The following is an 18,656-nucleotide window of genomic DNA, read 5'->3' as shown; positions in this document are numbered from 1 at the left end:
CCCTTCCTCCTCCTCCTTTCCTTCTCTCCACTCCTACCTTTTCCCCTTTCCTTTCTCTTCATTCCTTCCTTTCACTTTTTCTTTCTCTTCTCCCTTTTCCTCATGTTCTTTTCCAGTGACATTATACAGGGCCAATTAGAAAGCTGCTTAATTCCAGATATTCACTCTTTTATACAGTAGAGTCTCACTTATCCAACATAAACAGGCTGGCAGAATGTTGGATAAGTGAATATGTTGGATAATAAGAAGGGATTAAGAAAAGCCTATTAAACATCAAATTACATTATGATTTTATAAATTAAGCACCAAAACATCATGTTTTACAACAAACTTGACAGAAAAAGCATATATGTAATAGTGTGTGTGTATGTGTGTGTATCTATATATCTATATCTATATCTATCTATCTATCTATCTATCTATCTATCTATCTATCTATATATATATATATATAATATTAGTAGTACATTTTCACCGAGCAGATATGTAAGTATTCTATAGTTAGAGAAAGGAATATCAATAATATATATAGAAAATATTAGTATTATACATCACCTAGCAACAGATACAGTAGAGTCTCACTTATCCAACGTAAACAGGCCGGCAGAAAGTTGGATGAGCGAATATGTTCGATAATAAGGAGAGATTAAGGAAAAGCCTATTAAACATTAAATTAGGTTATGATTTTACAAATTAAGCACCAAAACATCATGTTATACAACAAATTTGACAGAAAAAGTAGTAGTAATTAATAGTAAAATGCTATGTAGTAATTACTGTATTTACGAATTTAGCACCAAAATATCACAATGTATTGAAAACATTGACTACAAAAATGCGTTGGATAATCCAGAATGTTGGATAAGTGAGTGTTGGATACGTGAGACTCTACTGTACATTATATGTCTTCACCGACATTTATAGTATACATGGAGAGACAAACCTTTGCCCTGTATTGATAGATAGATAGATGACACACACACACACATTTATGTATATATGTAAGTATATGAAAATGAGATGTTTGGGCAGGTGCTGATTGCCAACAACGGCATTGCAGCCGTGAAGTGCATGCGCTCCATCCGGCGCTGGTCCTATGAAATGTTCCGGAACGAGAGGGCCATCCGCTTTGTGGTCATGGTAGCCCCCGAGGACCTCAAGGCCAACGCAGGTTGGTGAGAGGGGTTAAATGCTTTACATATATTTGCATATATTTGCATGTATTTACATACTTCCCGCCCTTCCCAGAGTACATCAAGATGGCTGACCAATATGTCCCTGTCCCCGGAGGGAGCAACAACAACAATTACGCCAATGTGGAGCTCATCGTGGACATCGCCAGGCGCATCCCAGTCCAGGTAAGGCCCATCTTTGATTCTAATGTGCTATTATATTATATTATATTATATTATATTATATTATATTATATTATAATTTATCTTTATGCATTGCCATATGTTTAATATTGCAATATGTTTAATATAGTATTTATATTATTATGTTTTGTTATGTTTATTATTATATTGTATATATTGTATTTGCTATATTTATTATATTTATTTTATCATATCTAATGAATTCTATTTATTATTGTATTAGATTATTGTATTATGTATATTATTATATTTACTCATATTTATTGTATTGTGTTTATTATATGTATTAATTTTTGCATTTTAATTATTATTTGTATTACACTGTTCTTAAAAGTGGTGAATTGAGATTATTTTATTAGTATACTTATGTTATTGTTTTCTATTATTACATTTATTATATTTATTGTATTATGTTTATTATTGCATTTTTATTATTGTTCTTATTTGTCTACCGTTTTTTCTTCTTAAGGACTCAAAAAGCAATTAATTGTGATTAAAAACAATACAGGATATATTTTGGGACATAGACAATAAACATTACAATAGGATTAGTACATAATAACAATAATAATATATGGTTATAATTCATTTTGAAATAGTCCTATTGTATTATTATTGTTATTATGTTATTATGTTATGTTAATGTTATTATTTTATTACCTCTTGTTATACATTATTATTATTTACTTTCATTTTGTCCATTTTTATCATTATTATCTTTAAATAATAATATAATAATAATGATGATGATAATGGTTGTATCCATTATTATGCATTACCAGAAGAAGTAAGATCAGCCTCCTCCCTAATATCTTTAGAAAAGGTGTAAAGACCTTTCTGTTTGGAAAAGCCTTTAACTCAGTGGTTCTCAACCTGTGGGTCCCCAGATGTTTTGGCCTTCAACTCCCAGAAATCCTAACAGCTAGTAAACTGGCTGGAGTTTCTGGGAGTTGTAGGCCAAGACACCTGGAGACCCATAAGTTGAGAACCACTGCTTAACTGATTTCAGCACTTTATGGTAATATGTTTTTACCTTTTTATTGTTTATAATGCTATGGATCATTTGTGGATCCTCCGGTGGCCTAGGGGATAAAAGCCTCGTGACTTGGAAGGTTGGGTTGCTGATCTGCCAGGTTCGAATCCCACCCGGGGAAGAGTGTGGATGAGCTCCCTCTATCAGTTCCAGCTCCATGCGGGGACATGAGAGAAGCCTCCCAAAAGGATGGTAAAACATCAAAATATCCGGGCGTCCCCTGGGCAACGTCCTTGCAGACGGCCAATTCTCTCACTCCAGAAGCAACTCCGGTTGCTCCTGACACGGAAAAAAAAATTGTGGATCTTTTAACATTTGTTTTAGATAATGGTCTTATTCTTCTATGATATTTTAAAATGTTGTGAGCCACTTTGGGTCTACTTGGATAAATGTGGAATAAAAATCTCCTAAATAAATACATAAATAAACATCCCACTGTTTTCCATCCTCATTGCAGGCCGTTTGGGCTGGATGGGGCCACGCTTCCGAAAACCCCAAACTACCCGAATTGTTGCACAAACATGGGATTGCCTTCCTAGGTAGGTTCACACTGACCCCATAAACAAAGGAGTTTTGGATTGGAACCCATTGGAGGCCTTTAGGATGTCCTTAGACATCCCTTGTGGTCCCTCTCTCTCTAGCTGCTTGACCGCTTATCTTTCCATCCACCAGGTCCATCCAGTGAAGCCATGTGGTCTTTAGGGGACAAAGTGGCCTCCACCATTGTGGCCCAGACCCTCCAGGTGCCCACCCTACCATGGAGCGGAAGCGGTATTCTTATTATTCTTGTTATTATTATTACCATTAATTTGTGTTTATCATCATCATCATCATCTTCCAATTATTATAATATCCATTATTATTGTTGTTGTTGTTGTTGTTGTATGACACAGCAAACAAGATAGATATGCTGGATTTCGTTTCACAAAATCACAAGTCGAACAATTCCCAAGTCTCTAGGACTGTGTGATGTATTTTCGGATGATGCGTGCAGATCCCAGTAAGGTGGCCTTTTGCAGTTGGCAGATCGTAATTTTGTCAATGTCTATTGTTTCCAAATGCCAGCTGAGATCTTTTGGCACGGCACCCAGTGTGCCCATCACCACTGGGACCACCTGCACTGGTTTCTGCCAGAGTCTTTGAAGTTCAATCTTGAGGTCCTGATAGAGGCTGAGTTTTTCTTGTTGTTTTTCGCCAATGCGACTGTCACCAGGGATGGCAACATCAATGATCCAAACCCTTTTCTTTTCCACAACTGTGATGTCTGGTGTGTTCCAGAACTTTGTCAGTCTGGATTCGGAAGTCCCACAGTATCTTTGCATGCTCATTTTCCAATACTTTTGCAGGTTTGTGAACCCACCAGTTCTTTGCTGCTGGGAGGTGGTACTCGAGGCATACGTTCCAATGAATCATTTGGCCACATAGTTGTGTCTCTGTTTGTAGTCTGTCTGTGCGATTTTCCATTATTATTATTATTATTATTATTATTATTATTATTATTATTTGCTTCAATTTTTATCTATAATTATTATCTTTGTATCATTATTTAATTTCTGTCCATTATTATTATCATTGTTATCTTTATACTATTAACATGATTATAATTATTATCATTTTATTTTAATCATTATTATTAGTCTTTACTTTTACTTATCCTCTTTAAATCATTATTTGTATTTTTATTATTTTTTATTTTTTATTTAGTCCATTATAATTATTCACTTTGTTATCTATAACTATTATTTTATCCGTTTTAATATTATTATCTACTTTAATTTTATGCAACATCATCATCATCATCATTATTTTTAATCTTTTATCCATTTTTATTAACTTTAAATTTTTTCCTGATATAGTAACTAGTCTAAGGATAGGATTTCTCTCTTGGATTTAGAATTGTAGAATCCTAGAGTTGTAAGGGATCCCAAGGGCCATCCAGTCCTACTCCATTCTGCCATAAAGGAAGATACCATAAAAGCCCTCCTGACTGGCTATCTAATTCCTGCTTGATAATAATAATAATAATAATATCCTGTCCAACCATTTCTGCCAAGGAGGAAGGCACAATCGGATCCCTCTCGACAGATGGCCATTGGGTGCCTGTGCTTTCCCTTCTTAGGTTTGGTGGCAGAATGGACTTCTTCGGAGGAAGATGAAGGTCCGACAAAGACCCTCTTTGTCCCACCAGAAACATATAGAAAGGCCTGCGTGAAGGATGTTGAGGAAGGCCTGGAGGTGAGTCTGGCGGGGTCTCCCTCCAGATGGCCCTCTCTCGGGAGGGATTGGATGTGGTCCTCGATGTCCTTTTTCTTCCCCCTTTCAAGGCCGCCAAGAGGATCGGCTTCCCGGTCGTGATCAAGGCCTCGGAAGGAGGAGGCGGGAAAGGGATCCGGGTGGCAGAAGCGGCCGAAGGTTTCCCTGTTCGATTCCGACAGGTAAAACAGGAATTACCAAAGAAATTCCCTCTTCTCTGTGTCTGAGAAGGAGACCTGCTAATCAGTTTCTCTTTCTTCCTGGTTCTGGGTGCGAATCCTCTCCCCCCCCCCCCAGGTCCAAAGTGAGGCTCCGGGGTCCCCCTTGTTTGTGATGAGTTTCCTGCCTCATTCCCGCCACTTAGAGGTCCAGGTCCTGGCCGACCAGTATGGCAACGCCCTCTCCTTATTCACCCGAGATGGCTCCCTCCAACGGCGGCACCAGAAGATCATTGAAGAGGCCCCCGCCTCCGTGGCCCCGCCATCCGCCTTCCGCTGCATGGAGCAGGTAGGGCCCCATCGCCTTGGCCTTCAGATACAGTATGGGGGGTGCCTGGTTTGATAGCGGTACATGTGAAAAAGATCTTGGAGTCTTCATGGACAACAAGTTAAACATGGTCCAACAATGTGATGCGGCAGCCCTGGAGACTAGGACGTGGAATAACGGCTCCTGACTACAGGAAAGGAGATTCCACCTGAACATGAGGAAAAACTTCCTATGAGAGAAAGCTGTTCAACAGTGGAACTCTCTGCCCCAGAGTGTGGTGCAGGCTGCTGCTTTGGAGGCTTTTAAGCAGAAACTGGAAAAGGGAAGGCAGAAAGGAAGGACTACAGTAGAGTCTCACTTATCCAACATAAACGGGCCAGCAGAACGTTGGATAAGCGAATATGTTAGATAATAAGGAGAGATTAAGAAAAAGCCTATTAAATATCAAAATAGGTTATGATTTTACAAATTAAGCACAAAAACATCATGTTATACAACAAATTTGACAGAAAAAGTAGTTCATTACACATTAAGGCTATGTAGTAATTACTTTATTTACAAATTTAGCACCAAAATATCACAATGCATTGAAAACATTGACTACAAAAATGCGTTGGATAATCCAGAACATTGGATAAGTGAAACTCTACTGTACTATCTTTAGCCAGGGAAGGCTAAATTGATTGCATGGCTCTTTTAATCAATAGCTATTGTCATATTTTATTGACTCTATTGATCCTTCTAATTGTATATGTTTGGTTTTAAATGTGTTACTGGTTTTTCATGTTGATATACTGTATTTTATATGTTGTGTGACACCATTGCGTGCTATTTGTAAGCCGCCCCGAGTCTCTATGGGAGATGGTGGCGGGGTATAAATAAATTATTATTACTATTATTATTATTATTATTATTATTATTAATGAGGGAAAGGGAAGGAAAGGAAAGGAAAGGAAGAAAAGAGCAAACAGAAAGAAAAAGCAAGAAAGAAGGGAAGGGAAGGAAAAGAAGATCAGCATGTAGGAACTAAAATAGAGAAGAAAGGAAAGGAAGAGATGAAGAGAAAGGAGGGAAAAAATTAATGGGCAAGGAGGGGAACAAAAAAAGGAGGGAAGGAAAAGAACAGTCAAGGGAGGGGCAGGTAAAAATAAAAGGAGAGAAAGAAGGAATAAAGGATAGGAAGAGAAGAAGGAAAGAGAAAAAGAAAGCAAAGATTTTTTTTATATTTATTTTTTGGTGTCAGGAGCTACTTGAGAAACTGCTAATCGCTTCTGGTATGGTCTGCAAGGGCATTGCCCTGGGGATACCCGAATGTTTGATGTTTTATTCTCTTTTGGGAGGCTTGTCTCATGTCCCCGCTCCCCGGATTCGAACCACCGAGCTTTTGGTCAGCAGCCCTGCTGGCACAAGGGTTTAAACCCATTGCGCCACTGTGGGCTATAGTAAAAAAAATTAAGAAGGGGAAGAAAGAAATAGGAGGGGAGGCAGGAAGGAAGCAAAGAAGGAAAGGAATGGAAAAGGAGAAAGAAAGAGGAAAAAAAGGGAAGAGAGGAAGAAAAAAAGAAGAAAAGAAAGAAAGAGAAGGGAAGGAAGTGGGAGAAAAGGTAGGGAAGGAAAGGGAAAGAGAAAGGAAGGACCAGAATGGTATTGGTATAGAAGAAAGAAAGAGAAAAAGAAGGGTTATTCCAGGAGTGGAGCCCTGACCAAAGCAGAAGAGAGCGGGGCTCTGATTTTGCTGAATCGTGACACTGGCTTGGGTTGGGATGGCATTGGCCTTGTCCATCATAGCGCCGCCACCCTCACCTCTACCCGCTCTCTCTCCCACAGTGGGCAGTGCGCCTGGCCAAGAGCGGGGGCTTCGTGGGGGCCGGGACGGTGGAGTACCTCTATGCAGAAGGAGGAGCTCCTTACTTCCTGGAGCTGAACCCCCGCCTCCAGGTGGAGCACCCTTGCACTGAGATGGTAGCCGACGTCAACCTCCCGGCAGCACAACTCCAGGTGCCCAGCAGCAGCGTGATTATATAATTATATAATTTTTGTCTAATTAGGTAAAGGTAAAGGTTTTCCCCTGACGTTAAGTCCAGTCGTGACCGACTCTGGGGGTTGGTGCTCATCTCCATTTCTAAGCCGAAGAGCTGGCGTTGTCCGTAGACACCTCCAAGGTCATGTGGCCAGCATGACTGCATGGCGCACTGTTACCTTCCCGCCGGAGTCGTACCTATTGATCTACTCACATTTGCATGTTTTTGAACTGCTAGTTTGGCAGGAGCTGGGGCTAACAGCTGGTGCTCATTCCGCTCCTGGGATTTGAACCTGGCACCTTTTGGTCCGCAAGTTCAGCAGTTCAGTGCTTTAACGCACTGATGTTAGGTTTAATTGATTGATGTTAGGTTTTAATATTGTTTTCATATGTGGGGTTTTTCTGGGATTTTATGTTGGTATTTATTTGTTTTATGGAGGCATTGAATGTTTGCTGTTGTATGTTGGAATCCGCCCTGAGTCCCTCTGGAAAGATAGGGTGGAATACAAATGAATTATTATTATTTTTACTGTTATTTGCTAGAATTAAAGCAAGATATTATTATTATTATTATTATTATTATTATTTTATTTTATTATGACACAGCAAACAAGATAGATATGCTGGATTTCGTATCACCAAATCACAAGTCGAACACTTCCCAAGTGTCTACGACTGTGTGATGTATTTTCGGATGATGCGCGCAGATCCCAGCAGGGTGGCCTTTTGCAGCTGGCAGATCGTAATTTTGTCAATGTCTGTTGTTTCCAAATGCCGGCTTAGATCTAATTATTATTATTATTATTATTATTATTATTATTATTACCTATGATTAAACCAGGCTTTCAGGATTTTCTTTCTCTTCTTCTTTTGTTGCTATGATTAAACCAGGTGTTGTTGTTGTTATAATTATTATTATCGTTAATAATAATTATTATTATTATAACAACTAGGATTAAACCAGGCTTTAATTGCTATTATTATTGTTATTATCTGCCACAATTAAAACATGGCTTAACTGCTGCTGCTGTTATCATCATCATCTGATAGGATTAAGCCAGGCTTTAATTGCTATTGTTGTTTTTTGTTGTTATTATTTACTGTTGTGATTAAACCATGGCTTAACTGCTGCCAGGAGCCCCCAGTGGTGCAGCGGATTAACCCACTGAGCTCGTGAACTTGCTGACTGAAAAGTCGGCGGTTCGAATCCGGGGAGCAGGTAAGCTCCTGCTATTAGCCCCAGCTTCTGCCAACCTAGCAATTCGAAAACATGCAAATGTGAGTAGACCAATAGGTGGAAGGTAGGAAGGTAACGGCACTCCAAGCTCTTTGGCTTAGAAATGGAGGTGAACACCAACCCCCAGAGTCAGACATTACTAGACTTAATGTCAGGCGAAAACCTTTACCTTTACCTAACTATTGCCATTATTATTATTATTATTATTATTATTATTATTATTATTGACACAACAACATTGTATGAGACAGCAAACAAGATAGATATGCTGGATTTTGTATCACAAAATCACAAGTCGAACACTTCCCAAGTGTCTAGGACTGTGTGATGTATGTTTGGATGATGCTCGCAGATTCCATTAGGGTGGCCTTCTGCAGTTGGCAGATCGTAATTTTGTCAATGTCTATTGTTTCCAAATGCCGGCTGAGACCTATTATTATTATTATTATTCCTAATATTATTAAGTGCTATAGTTAAACCATGGTTTAGCTGCCTTGTTGTTAATGGGGAAGCCTTCCTCTTCTTTCCCCTGCTCCTCTCAGATCGCGATGGGGATCCCTCTGCACCGGATCAAGGACATCCGCACTCTCTATGGGGAGCCCCCCTGGGATGATACCCCAATATCCTTTGATAACCCCAGCACCGTCCCAGTGCCCAGGGGCCATGTGATTGCTGCCCGGATCACTAGCGAGAATCCAGAGGAGGTTAGTCCAGTTTGCCTGCTTCCTTCCTTCCCCAGCTCTGAGAATGAGGCCTTTCTTCTCCAACTTGGATAAAGCCTACCTTCTCCAAATCAAAGACTTACTTCCTCTCCTCTCCAACTTTGATTAGGCCTACGTTCTCCCTTCCCTAGCTCTGAGAAGGCCTTACTTGATCACAGCTCTTAGAAGGAGGACTTCTTTCTGCCTTCTCAAGCTGTGAGAAGGAGGCCCACTTTCTCCCTTCCCCAGCTCTGAGGAGGCCTGCTTCCCTTCTTCTCCGGCTCTGAGAGGCCTCCCTCTCTCCCTTTGTTCCAGGGCTTCAAGCCCAGCTCTGGGACGGTGCAGGAGCTGAACTTTCGCAGCAGCCGGGACGTCTGGGGATACTTCAGTGTGGCGGCCGCCGGGGGGCTTCACGAATTCGCCGACTCCCAGTTTGGACACTGCTTCTCCTGGGGAGAGGACCGGGAGGAGGCCATTGCGTCAGTAGCTTCTTCCCCTTCGAAAACCCACCCCAAATCGTGGCAATCCTTCTCAAAATGGCCACCAGGACGACTACAGAGACACTTCCTGTTGCCATTTTGAGAAGGGCCCAGATAGAAACAATACTGTTTGGGGGGCTCTGGGAGGCTGTCAGGTGGTGTTTTGCACTTTTCCTTATGAAAGTACAGCCCCCTCGGTGGCCATTTTGGGAAGGAGTCCGGTGCAAATGATGGTGTTCTGGGCTTGTTGCAGGAACCTGGTGGTGGCCCTGAAGGAACTCTCCATCCGGGGGGACTTCCAGACCACCGTCGAGTATTTGGTCAAGCTGTTGGAGACAGAGGCCTTCAGGGCTAACGAGGTCGATACTAGTTGGCTAGACCACCTCATTGCAGGGAACGTCCAGGTGAGGAGAAGCCTTTCTCAAAATTGTTATGATACGTAAAACATCAGTTAATGTGTGCGCATCAACTGCAAAATAAGATGCACGAAGCTGATTGGTTTAGCCATGTATGGAGATCTATTAAGCCTGGGAGTTTTTGATACTGTTGCAATTTTGTTCAGGCTTGAGCTAAGCAAAGTCACAGTTGAAAGAGTGAAGGAGAGAGATGCAGAGTTTGAAGTGTGCTCTTGCTTCATGAGCTGCTTGCTGGAAGGAATTTATCCACATCAGGGGTCCCCAAACTAAGGCCCGGGGGCCGGATGCGGCCCTCCAAGGTCATTTACCTGGCCCTCGCCCGCAGTTTTATAATATAACTAGCTGTGCCCGGCCACGCGTTGCTGTGGCTTAGTCTGGTGGTGTTGGTCAGTCTACATTAGGTTGTATTTATGCTGTGACCTCCACCCTTCTTTATAGTCACATTAGTAGTAGTATTTGAAGTCTGTTACCTTCTTCAATTTTTGTGTTGATTGATAATTGCTTGAGATACTTGTTGTCTTTTGTTTGTTGTTAATCGTGATGTCTGATTCTGCTGAGTGTGGTTTACATCTTATTGTGGTACAATAGTCTTTTTTTTTTTTTTGCCTGTGCAGGTGTTTATTATTGTTGTTGTTATAGTGGTCATGAAGGCTGGATAAGTTAGATGGTACTGTATTGTTTTTTGGAGGCCCAGTGTAGCACTGACTGGCCTCTCAGCCTCAGTGCCTGGCTGCTTCTTGCCTGTGATGGTGTAGATTCTTATTGTTGTTGTTGTCATAGTTATTGTTGTAATTGTTTTTTTGGAGGCCAAGTGTGAATGTAGGGATTGGGGAGGTGGATGAGCACTGAATGGCCTTGTAGACTCAGTGCATGGCTGATTCTTGCCTGTGTAGGTGTTTATTATTAGTGGGTGAGTGGATGGATAGATGAGTGGATGGATAGATAGAGTGGGTGCTCTCCTTGTTTCCTTTATTCCTATGCTGTTCCCTTTCTCTGCTCCGATCCTGAGCTCGCTGATAAGAACACACTGGTCAGAAAGGAGGGTAAATATAACCGGATCAATGGTCTTTCTCTCCCTTTTGCTCTTGGCCTTCCGGGCAGAGAGAGAGGGCTCTTGTACTTGACGTTCCTTCGCTTCCCTTCCCTCTCCTTCCTTCGTTCTATCCGTCCCAGCCTTTCCTGCCTGCGGATCCATGGAACTGGGTCAATGGGTTGGATGGCGGGGAAAGGGAGAAGGAAGAGGCCTCTAATTGAAATGCATGGACTCCATGCCATGGGGTGCTGGAATTTGTAGTTTGCATCCAGTCCAACCCCTTTCTTTCTTTTTGTCATGGAGGAAGAACCCACCCAAACTTCTCAGACAGATGGCCATCCGGTTTAGTTGTGTTGTTATAGTCACAATGTGTTGTTGTGAGTTTTTTGGGTCCAGATTGTGGTTTTGTGGTGTGGTTGTGTTCTTACAACTGGGAGGCAAGGCTTTTGCGTTGTGTTGTCAAATTTTGTATTTCTGGGGCGTTTAGTTGTGTTGTTATAGTCACGATGCATTGTTGTGAATTTTGTGGGTCCAGATTGTGGTTTTGTGGTTTGATTGCCTCCCGGTTACAACAACACAACCACACCACACCAGTTGTGTTCTTACAACTGGGAGGCAAGGCTTTTGCGTTGTGTTGTCAAATTTTGTATTTCTGGGGCGTTTAGTTGTGGTGTTATAGTCATGATGCATTGTTGTGAGTTTTATGGGTCTGGAGTGTGGTTTTGTGGTGTGGTTGTGTTGTTACAACCGGGAGGGAAGGCTTTTGTATTGTGTCGCCAAGTTTCGTATTTCTGGGGTGTTTAGTTGTGTTGTTATAGTCACGATGCGTTGTTGTGAGTTTTGTAGGTCCAGTGTGGTTTTGTGGTGTGATTGCGTTGTTACAACCGGGAGGCAAGGCTTTTGCGTTGTGTTGCCAAGTTTCGTATTTCTGGGGCGTTTAGTTGTGTTGTTATAGTCATGATGCGTTGTTGTGAATTTTGTGGGTCTGGATTGTGGTTTTGTGGTGTGATTGTGTTGTTACAACTGGTAGGCAAGGCTTTTGCGTTGTGTTGCCAAGTTTTGTATTTCTAGGGCGTTTAGTTGTGTTGTTATAGTCATGATGTGTTGTTGTGATTGTTGTGCGTCCGGATTGTGGTTTTGTGGTGTGGTTGTGTTGTTGTAACCAGGAGGCAAGGCTTTTGCATTGTGTTGCCAAGTTTCGTATTTCTGGGATGTTTAGTTTTGTTGTTATAGTCACTGCGCCCGCAACTTTATCCTTTTATATATATAGATATTTTTATATCAGTATTAATAATATAATATATTGTATATACATATAATATTGATAGTAATATTATGTTATACAATATAATACTAATAGTAATACCATATAATAATATTAATTATATGTTATATATTACATATAATATTACAGTATAGTGGTATAGTTCAATATAGTAATATATAATGCTAATATTGTGCTATGCTAATAATATAATATATTGTATGTACATGCTCTGAGTCCCCTTCAGGGTGAGAAGGGTGGGATATAAATGTAGTAAATAAATGCAGGAAATATATAATTAATTTTAGACTTCGGACACTTTCCATTGAAATCCTGATAGGATTATGTAGGTTAAAATTGTTTTCATTTTTAAATATTGTATTGTTCTTTCATTCCTGTTGTTGCTATTTTGCACTACAAATAAAACATGTACAGTGTGCATAAGCATTTGTTCGTATTTTTTTTTCAAATGATAATTTGGCCCCTCAACTGTCTGGCGGATTGTGGACTGGCCCTCTGCTTCAAAAGTTTGAGGACCCCTGATCCACATTGACAAAGGAAAGACTATTTTAAATCACTCATAAAAAGACATGATGTGAGTTGGTGCAACTGAGCACATTATGCATATGTTGTTCTGGGTTTAAGAAGGATAAATCATTCTTTATTGTTCACCAGCATGGCACACATATCTTCTTTATCTGACAAGGCAGTGCATGAACTACACATTTTGATTTTTCATTATATCACAAAAATGACCGCCAAAGCAGACACTTCCTGCCACCATTTTAAGAAGGGACCAGATCCAAATAACAGTATTTGATGGTTTTTTCTAGGAAACGAAAACAAGAATATATATTAATAAACTAATAATACATATTCCTGCTTTCGTTTCCTAGAAATATTTTATTTTATTAATCTCCTTCTTGTAAGCTATTTTCCCAGTGGGTTAGCATGATGACTGTCATTTCCACAGGGCTTTGTTTTGGCCATCCTCAGGTCTCAGGTTGGCAGCATGCATGTCTTCGTTCATGGTGTCCATCCATCTTATCTTTGGCTGTTCACGTGGTCATTGTCCTGCGGTCTCCAAATATAGTGGTTTGTGCTCCTGATGTTGGTTCTCTTCTCATGACATGGCCATACCACTGTAGTCTTGCTTCCTGCATTTCCTTTCTGATCCTTTTTATTTCTAGTCTTTGACATGTCATCATTTGGCACATGGTCAAGAAGTGTCCATCTTAGCATTTTCATTTCCATTGTGTTAAGGGTTTGTTCATTTTTTTTGTTGCTGGCCAACACTTCGCCTTTAGAGGTATAGAATAGTAATGGTGAGAGTGCTGATCACTGATTCATGCCAACAGTGATGTCGAAGAGTGATGAAATCTTGCAGGGTGGTGGACCATACATGTTGTATTATTGTATAGTAGCTTTATCCATGTTACATAGTCTTCTGGTATTCCATGTGACCATAGTTGTCAGCAGATCAGGTCGTGGGGAACCCGATCAAATGCTTTTTCGAGATCAAGGAATGCAAAGTGCAGTAGTTTCTTGTTTTTCCATGGATAACTGGACAGCATCTATTGTGCCACACACCCTGACAAACCCACATTCACTTGGTGTAACAGCTGTGTGACTTCTTCGCCTTTCGTCCAGAATTCTTTCAAATACTTCCATTACATGACACAATAAGCGTATTGGGTGGTATGTTGAACAATTGCAGATGTCTCCTTTGCCCTAAAATTGGTATCGTTATACTGCAGTCCTTGGCGGGGTGATTTTTCTGTTTTGATTTTGTTGGATAGTGAGGCTAGAAAGGTTTTATATTTTTATTCATTTTAGTAATCTATTCTTATTTATTTTAGATTGTTTATTAGTACATTATATTATATTATATTATATATATATATATATATATATATATATATATATATATATAAAATTTCTCAAAGGCTTGAGATGCCACACACCATACTGTTGTTGTTTTTGTTTTTGTTTTTGTTGTTGTTGTTGTTCTTCTTCTTCTTCTTCTTCTTCTTTCTTAAAGACAGAAGCTGGGCACCGTACTATTATTCCCATTATTATTATTATTATTATTTCTCAAAGGCAGAAACACTACACTATTATTCCTATTACAATTTTTATATATTGTTGTTATTTCTTCTCAAAGGCAGAAAAGCCGGACACCATGCTGGGAGTGGTTTGTGGGGCATTAAATGTGGCCGACGCTGCCTTCCGGACCAGCAGAGACGACTTCTTGCATTCCCTCGAAAGGTAATGCCCAAAAAATTAATAACTTAGCCAGTGGAACATTTTTAAAAGCATAATAATCTCATTTAATCTCATCCAGGGGCCAAGTGCTGCCAGCCACTTCCCTCCTGAACCTTGTTGACGTGGAGCTCATTTCCGATGGCATTAAATATGCCCTGAAGGTAAAGAGATAGGGAAGGAAGGAGGGAAGGTAGGGAGGGAAGGAAGGAGAGAAGGAACGAAGGGGGAAAGGAAGGGAAGGGGGAAAAGGAGGGAAGGAAGGAACGAGGGAAGGAAGGAAGGAAGGAAGGACAAAGGAAAGGAGAGAGGGAGAAAAGGAAGGAAGGAGAAAAGGAATGATTGAAGGAGAATAGAAAGGGGGAAGGAAGGAGAAAAGGGAGGGGAAGAAGGAAGGAAAGAAAAAGGAAGGATGGAGGGAAGGAAAATGGGAAGGAGGGGTAGAGGGTGGGAAAGAGAGGGAAAAAGGGAGGGACGGAGGAAAGGAAGAACAAAGAGTAGCTAGGAAATGGGGAAGAAAGAAAAGAATGGGACACAGGAGTGAGGGAGGGAGAAAAGGAAGAAGGGGAAGAAAGAAAGGAGGGAGGGAGATAAGGAAGAAAAAAGTTAGCTAGGAAACAGGGAAGGAGGGGAAGGAAGGAAGGAATCCAGAAAGCGTGGTGTAGTGGTTTGAAACTCGGACTATGGCTTAGAACCCACTCTGTGATAAGTCACACACTCTCAGCCTCAGAGGAAGACAAAGGCCAATCCCCTTTGAATAAATCTTGACAATAAAACTCTATGAGAGGGTTTTGCTTTAGGGTTTCCCTGAGTCTGAAATGCTTTGAAGGCACACAACAACTGATAGCCCTTCCTCACAGGTGGCGCGCCAGTCTCTGAGCACCTATGTGGTCCTGATGAACGGCTCCCTCCTGGAGGTGGATGTCCACCGGCTCAACGATGGTGGGCTCCTTCTCTCCTTTGGTGGGAGCAGCCACACCACCTACATGCAGGAGGACCTGGGCAGGTAGGCATCTCCCACGCCCCCATCATTCACAGCCTTTATCCGGTCTGACAAGAAGGAAGGGCCTCCCTTTTTCTCACTTCTCCAGGCCAGTTCTACCCACTGCACCACGCTGCCCTCCTGGAGTATTCTGCGTTCCTTCCCTCTCTGTTTCTACCTTACTTCCTTTCTCCCTCCCTCCCTCCCTCCCTCCCTCCCTCCCTCCTTCCTTCCCTCCCTCTCTTCTTCTTCTTCTTCTACTACTACTACTACTACTACTTCTGATCTTCCTTCCTTCTTTTTCCTTCCTTCCTCTCTTTGTTCCTTTCTTCCTTTTCTCCCTCTCTGTCTTCCTCCCTCATTCCCTTCCTTCCTTCTTTCCTCCTTCCCTCCCTCCCTCTCCTTTCCTCCTTCCCTTTCTTCCTTCCTTTTTTTCCTTCTTTCTCCCTTCCTTTTCTTCTCTCTTTCTCCTTCTGCGTTCCTTCCTTTTTCTTCCTTCTTTTTTTCGTATCTTCCCTTCCTTCTGCTCTTCATCTTTCTTCCTCTCTTCCTCCCTTTCTTCCTTCTCTCTTTCCCTGTCCTCCTCCCTCCTTCCCTTCCCTTCCTTCCTTCCTGCCTACCTGCCTTCTTTTTTCTTCCCCCTTATTCATACTTCTTCCTCCCCCCCCTTTCTTCCTTCCTGGGGGCAGTGAATGATGGAACATCCTGAAAGCATCCCTCAGCCAAAGCTGACTTTGAGGCTCTTCCCAACAAGGAACAGTGGGGATCCTTGAGTCGGTCTCAAAGGCGGGCAGATGACCTTGATCACACAGCCTTCCCTCCCCTTGATCCTGCAGGTACCGCATCACTGTTGGCAATCAGACCTGTGACTTTGAGAAGGAGAATGACCCAACGCTACTCCGCTCTTCTTCTGCCGGGAAGCTTCTGCAATACACTGTGGACGATGGGAGCCATGTTTGTGCTGGACATAGCTATGCAGAAATGGAGGTGAGCCTCAGCCAACAGTATAATGCAGCAGCTTAAAAGGCCTATGCAGTCTTAGGCTACATCATCTCTCTGTATTTTTGTAGGTCATGAAGATGGTGGTGACCCTCTCCGTGGAGGACTCTGGGGTCATTCATTACCTGAAACGTCCTGGGACCCTACTGGAGCCCGAATGTGTCATCGCCAAGCTGGAACTGGACAACCCCAGCAAAGTTCACCCAGTGAGTCCAGGAGGGTCCAGGTCACCTTACAGTGGATGTTGACCATGAAGTCACCCTGGGGAGACACTTGCCTAGGAGGTTCTAGGTTCTTCAACCATCATCAGTGAACGTTGACCATAGAACTGTCTAAGGGGTTCTAGGTTTACCAATGTGTTGGGAGTCTAGAGAGAACACCTGCCTACAAGGTTTTACATCAGTCAGTGTTTTTCTATGGTCAACCTCCAGTGGAAGTTGAGTGTAGAGCTGGAGGATTAGAGACAAATCCTGTCTATGAGGTTCTAGTTTTACCAATGCATTGGAGGGCTAGGGAAAACACCTGTCTAGGATATTTTAGGTTTACCAGTGGTCAGCCTCCAATAGAACTTGTCCATATAGCTGGAGAACTAGAGAGAACACCTATCTAGGAGGTTCCAGGTTCTCCGATGCATTCTTATGATCTGGGAAGTTGTAGGCCCTCCAATGTGTCTCTGTGATCAACCTCTAGTCGAAGTCATCCTTAGAATTGGAAGACTAGAGAGAACACATATCTAGAATGTTCTAGGTTTGCCAATGAGTTTCTGTGATACTTCCGGTGGAAGTCCAGGAAATTCTAGGTCCTCCAACAATCAACCTCCAGTGAAAGTTGTCCATAGAACTGAGGAATTAGAAAGAAAACCTACCTAGGAGATTCTAGGTCCACCAGTGTTTTGGAAAACTGAAGAGAAACATGTCCAAGACATTCTAGCTTCTCCTATACATTCTTATGGTTGACCCTCAATGGGAGTCTATGAGGTTTTAGGTCCATCAATGTGTCTCTGTGATCAAGCTCTAGCGAAAGTTCAGTGTGGAGCTGCAGAACTAAAGAGAACACTTATGTAGAAGGTTCTAGGTATACCAATGATTTGGAAGGCTAGAGGAAACACCTGTCTGGGAGATTCCAGGTCCTCCAATGTGTCCTTATGGCTGTCCTCCAGGCCCAGCTTTACACCGGAAGCCTCCCTCCACAGCAACCCCTGCCCCTCCTCGGGGGGAATCCCCACCAGGTCTTTCGGAACGTCTTGGACAGCCTTGTGAATGTCCTGAATGGGTACTGTTTGCCGGAGCCCTACTTCAGCGCCAAGGTAAATGGAGAGGAACCAGATGGATGTCTCCTGGTGGTCCTTGGGGGGGGGGGGGGCTCTTACCCCCTTCCTCTTCCTCTGGCCTCCTTCCCTTCCCCTTCAGGTCCAGGACTGGGTCGGGACGCTGATGCAGACCCTGCGGGACCCCTCCCTGCCCCTCCTGGAGCTGCAGGAGCTCATGACCAGCCTCTCAGGTCGCTTGCCGCCTTCTGTGGAGAAGGCCATACGGACAGCCATGGCCCAGTATGCCAGCAACGCCACCTCCGTCCTCTGCCAGTTCCCCAGCCAGCAGGTGACCAGGATGACAATCATAATTTCTTAGTTGTATTATTAGTATTATTATTATGGCTATTACTATTGGTATTTTTATTGTTATTGTTTTAGCAGCTTGTTAAGGAAGATTATAGATTCTGTTTGGAGTTATTTATCTTGTTCCTTCCCTTTAGATCGCCAGTATCCTGGACAGTCATGCTGCAACATTGCAACGCAAGACTGACCGGGAGGCCTTCTTCATGGACACTCAGAGCATCGTCCAACTGGTCCAGAGGCAATATTATTGTTTTTGTTGTTGTTATCATCATCACCATCATATTACATTTATATTATGCTATATTATTGTTATATTCATATTATATCATATTTTCACTTATTTGTGCCTTTGAGATGCAAAGTGGTTCATATTATTACTTTTTATTTATTATATTTATGTTATATATAGTACTAACATATTGCATTATTCATATTATGTTCATATTATGTTATATCTTATTTTTATCTATCTCAAATGTAGAGTGGTTCATGTTCTTATA

General features: G+C 41.9%; 1 protein-coding gene across 8 annotated transcripts in view; it reads left to right on the top strand.

Annotated features, from left to right (window-relative positions):
* Nucleotides 1-18,656, top strand: part of LOC100566852 (acetyl-CoA carboxylase 2) — a 52,181-nt gene that overhangs the window by 8,632 nt on the left and 24,893 nt on the right. For 7 of the 8 annotated variants that reach the window (XR_010000272.1, XR_010000271.1, XR_010000275.1 and 4 more), the window contains 19 exons: nt 1,033-1,171; nt 1,249-1,358; nt 2,867-2,948; nt 3,082-3,180; nt 4,529-4,644; nt 4,734-4,844; nt 4,960-5,169; nt 6,976-7,146; nt 8,948-9,109; nt 9,422-9,585; nt 9,839-9,989; nt 14,463-14,566; nt 14,643-14,724; nt 15,421-15,566; nt 16,379-16,529; nt 16,613-16,747; nt 17,701-17,847; nt 17,951-18,139; nt 18,294-18,394. Coding sequence is in view for 5 of the 8 variants with exons in the window: in XM_062960285.1 (XP_062816355.1) it covers nt 1,033-1,171; nt 1,249-1,358; nt 2,867-2,948; nt 3,082-3,180; nt 4,529-4,644; nt 4,734-4,844; nt 4,960-5,169; nt 6,976-7,146; nt 8,948-9,109; nt 9,422-9,585; nt 9,839-9,989; nt 14,463-14,566; nt 14,643-14,724; nt 15,421-15,566; nt 16,379-16,529; nt 16,613-16,747; nt 17,701-17,847; nt 17,951-18,139; nt 18,294-18,394 (2,570 nt within the window). In the remaining 3 variants the exon portion in view is untranslated. The remainder of the gene's footprint in view (nt 1-1,032; nt 1,172-1,248; nt 1,359-2,866; nt 2,949-3,081; nt 3,181-4,528; nt 4,645-4,733; nt 4,845-4,959; nt 5,170-6,975; nt 7,147-8,947; nt 9,110-9,421; nt 9,586-9,838; nt 9,990-14,462; nt 14,567-14,642; nt 14,725-15,420; nt 15,567-16,378; nt 16,530-16,612; nt 16,748-17,700; nt 17,848-17,950; nt 18,140-18,293; nt 18,395-18,656) is intronic. The other variant, XM_062960313.1, reaches the window with a different exon arrangement.

This window comes from Anolis carolinensis, chromosome 1, assembly GCF_035594765.1.
Source record: "Anolis carolinensis isolate JA03-04 chromosome 1, rAnoCar3.1.pri, whole genome shotgun sequence".
Taxonomy (NCBI): Eukaryota; Metazoa; Chordata; class Lepidosauria; order Squamata; family Dactyloidae; genus Anolis; species Anolis carolinensis.
The sequence above is the reverse complement of the archived record's forward strand: the minus strand, read 5'-3'. Positions and strand labels throughout refer to the sequence as shown.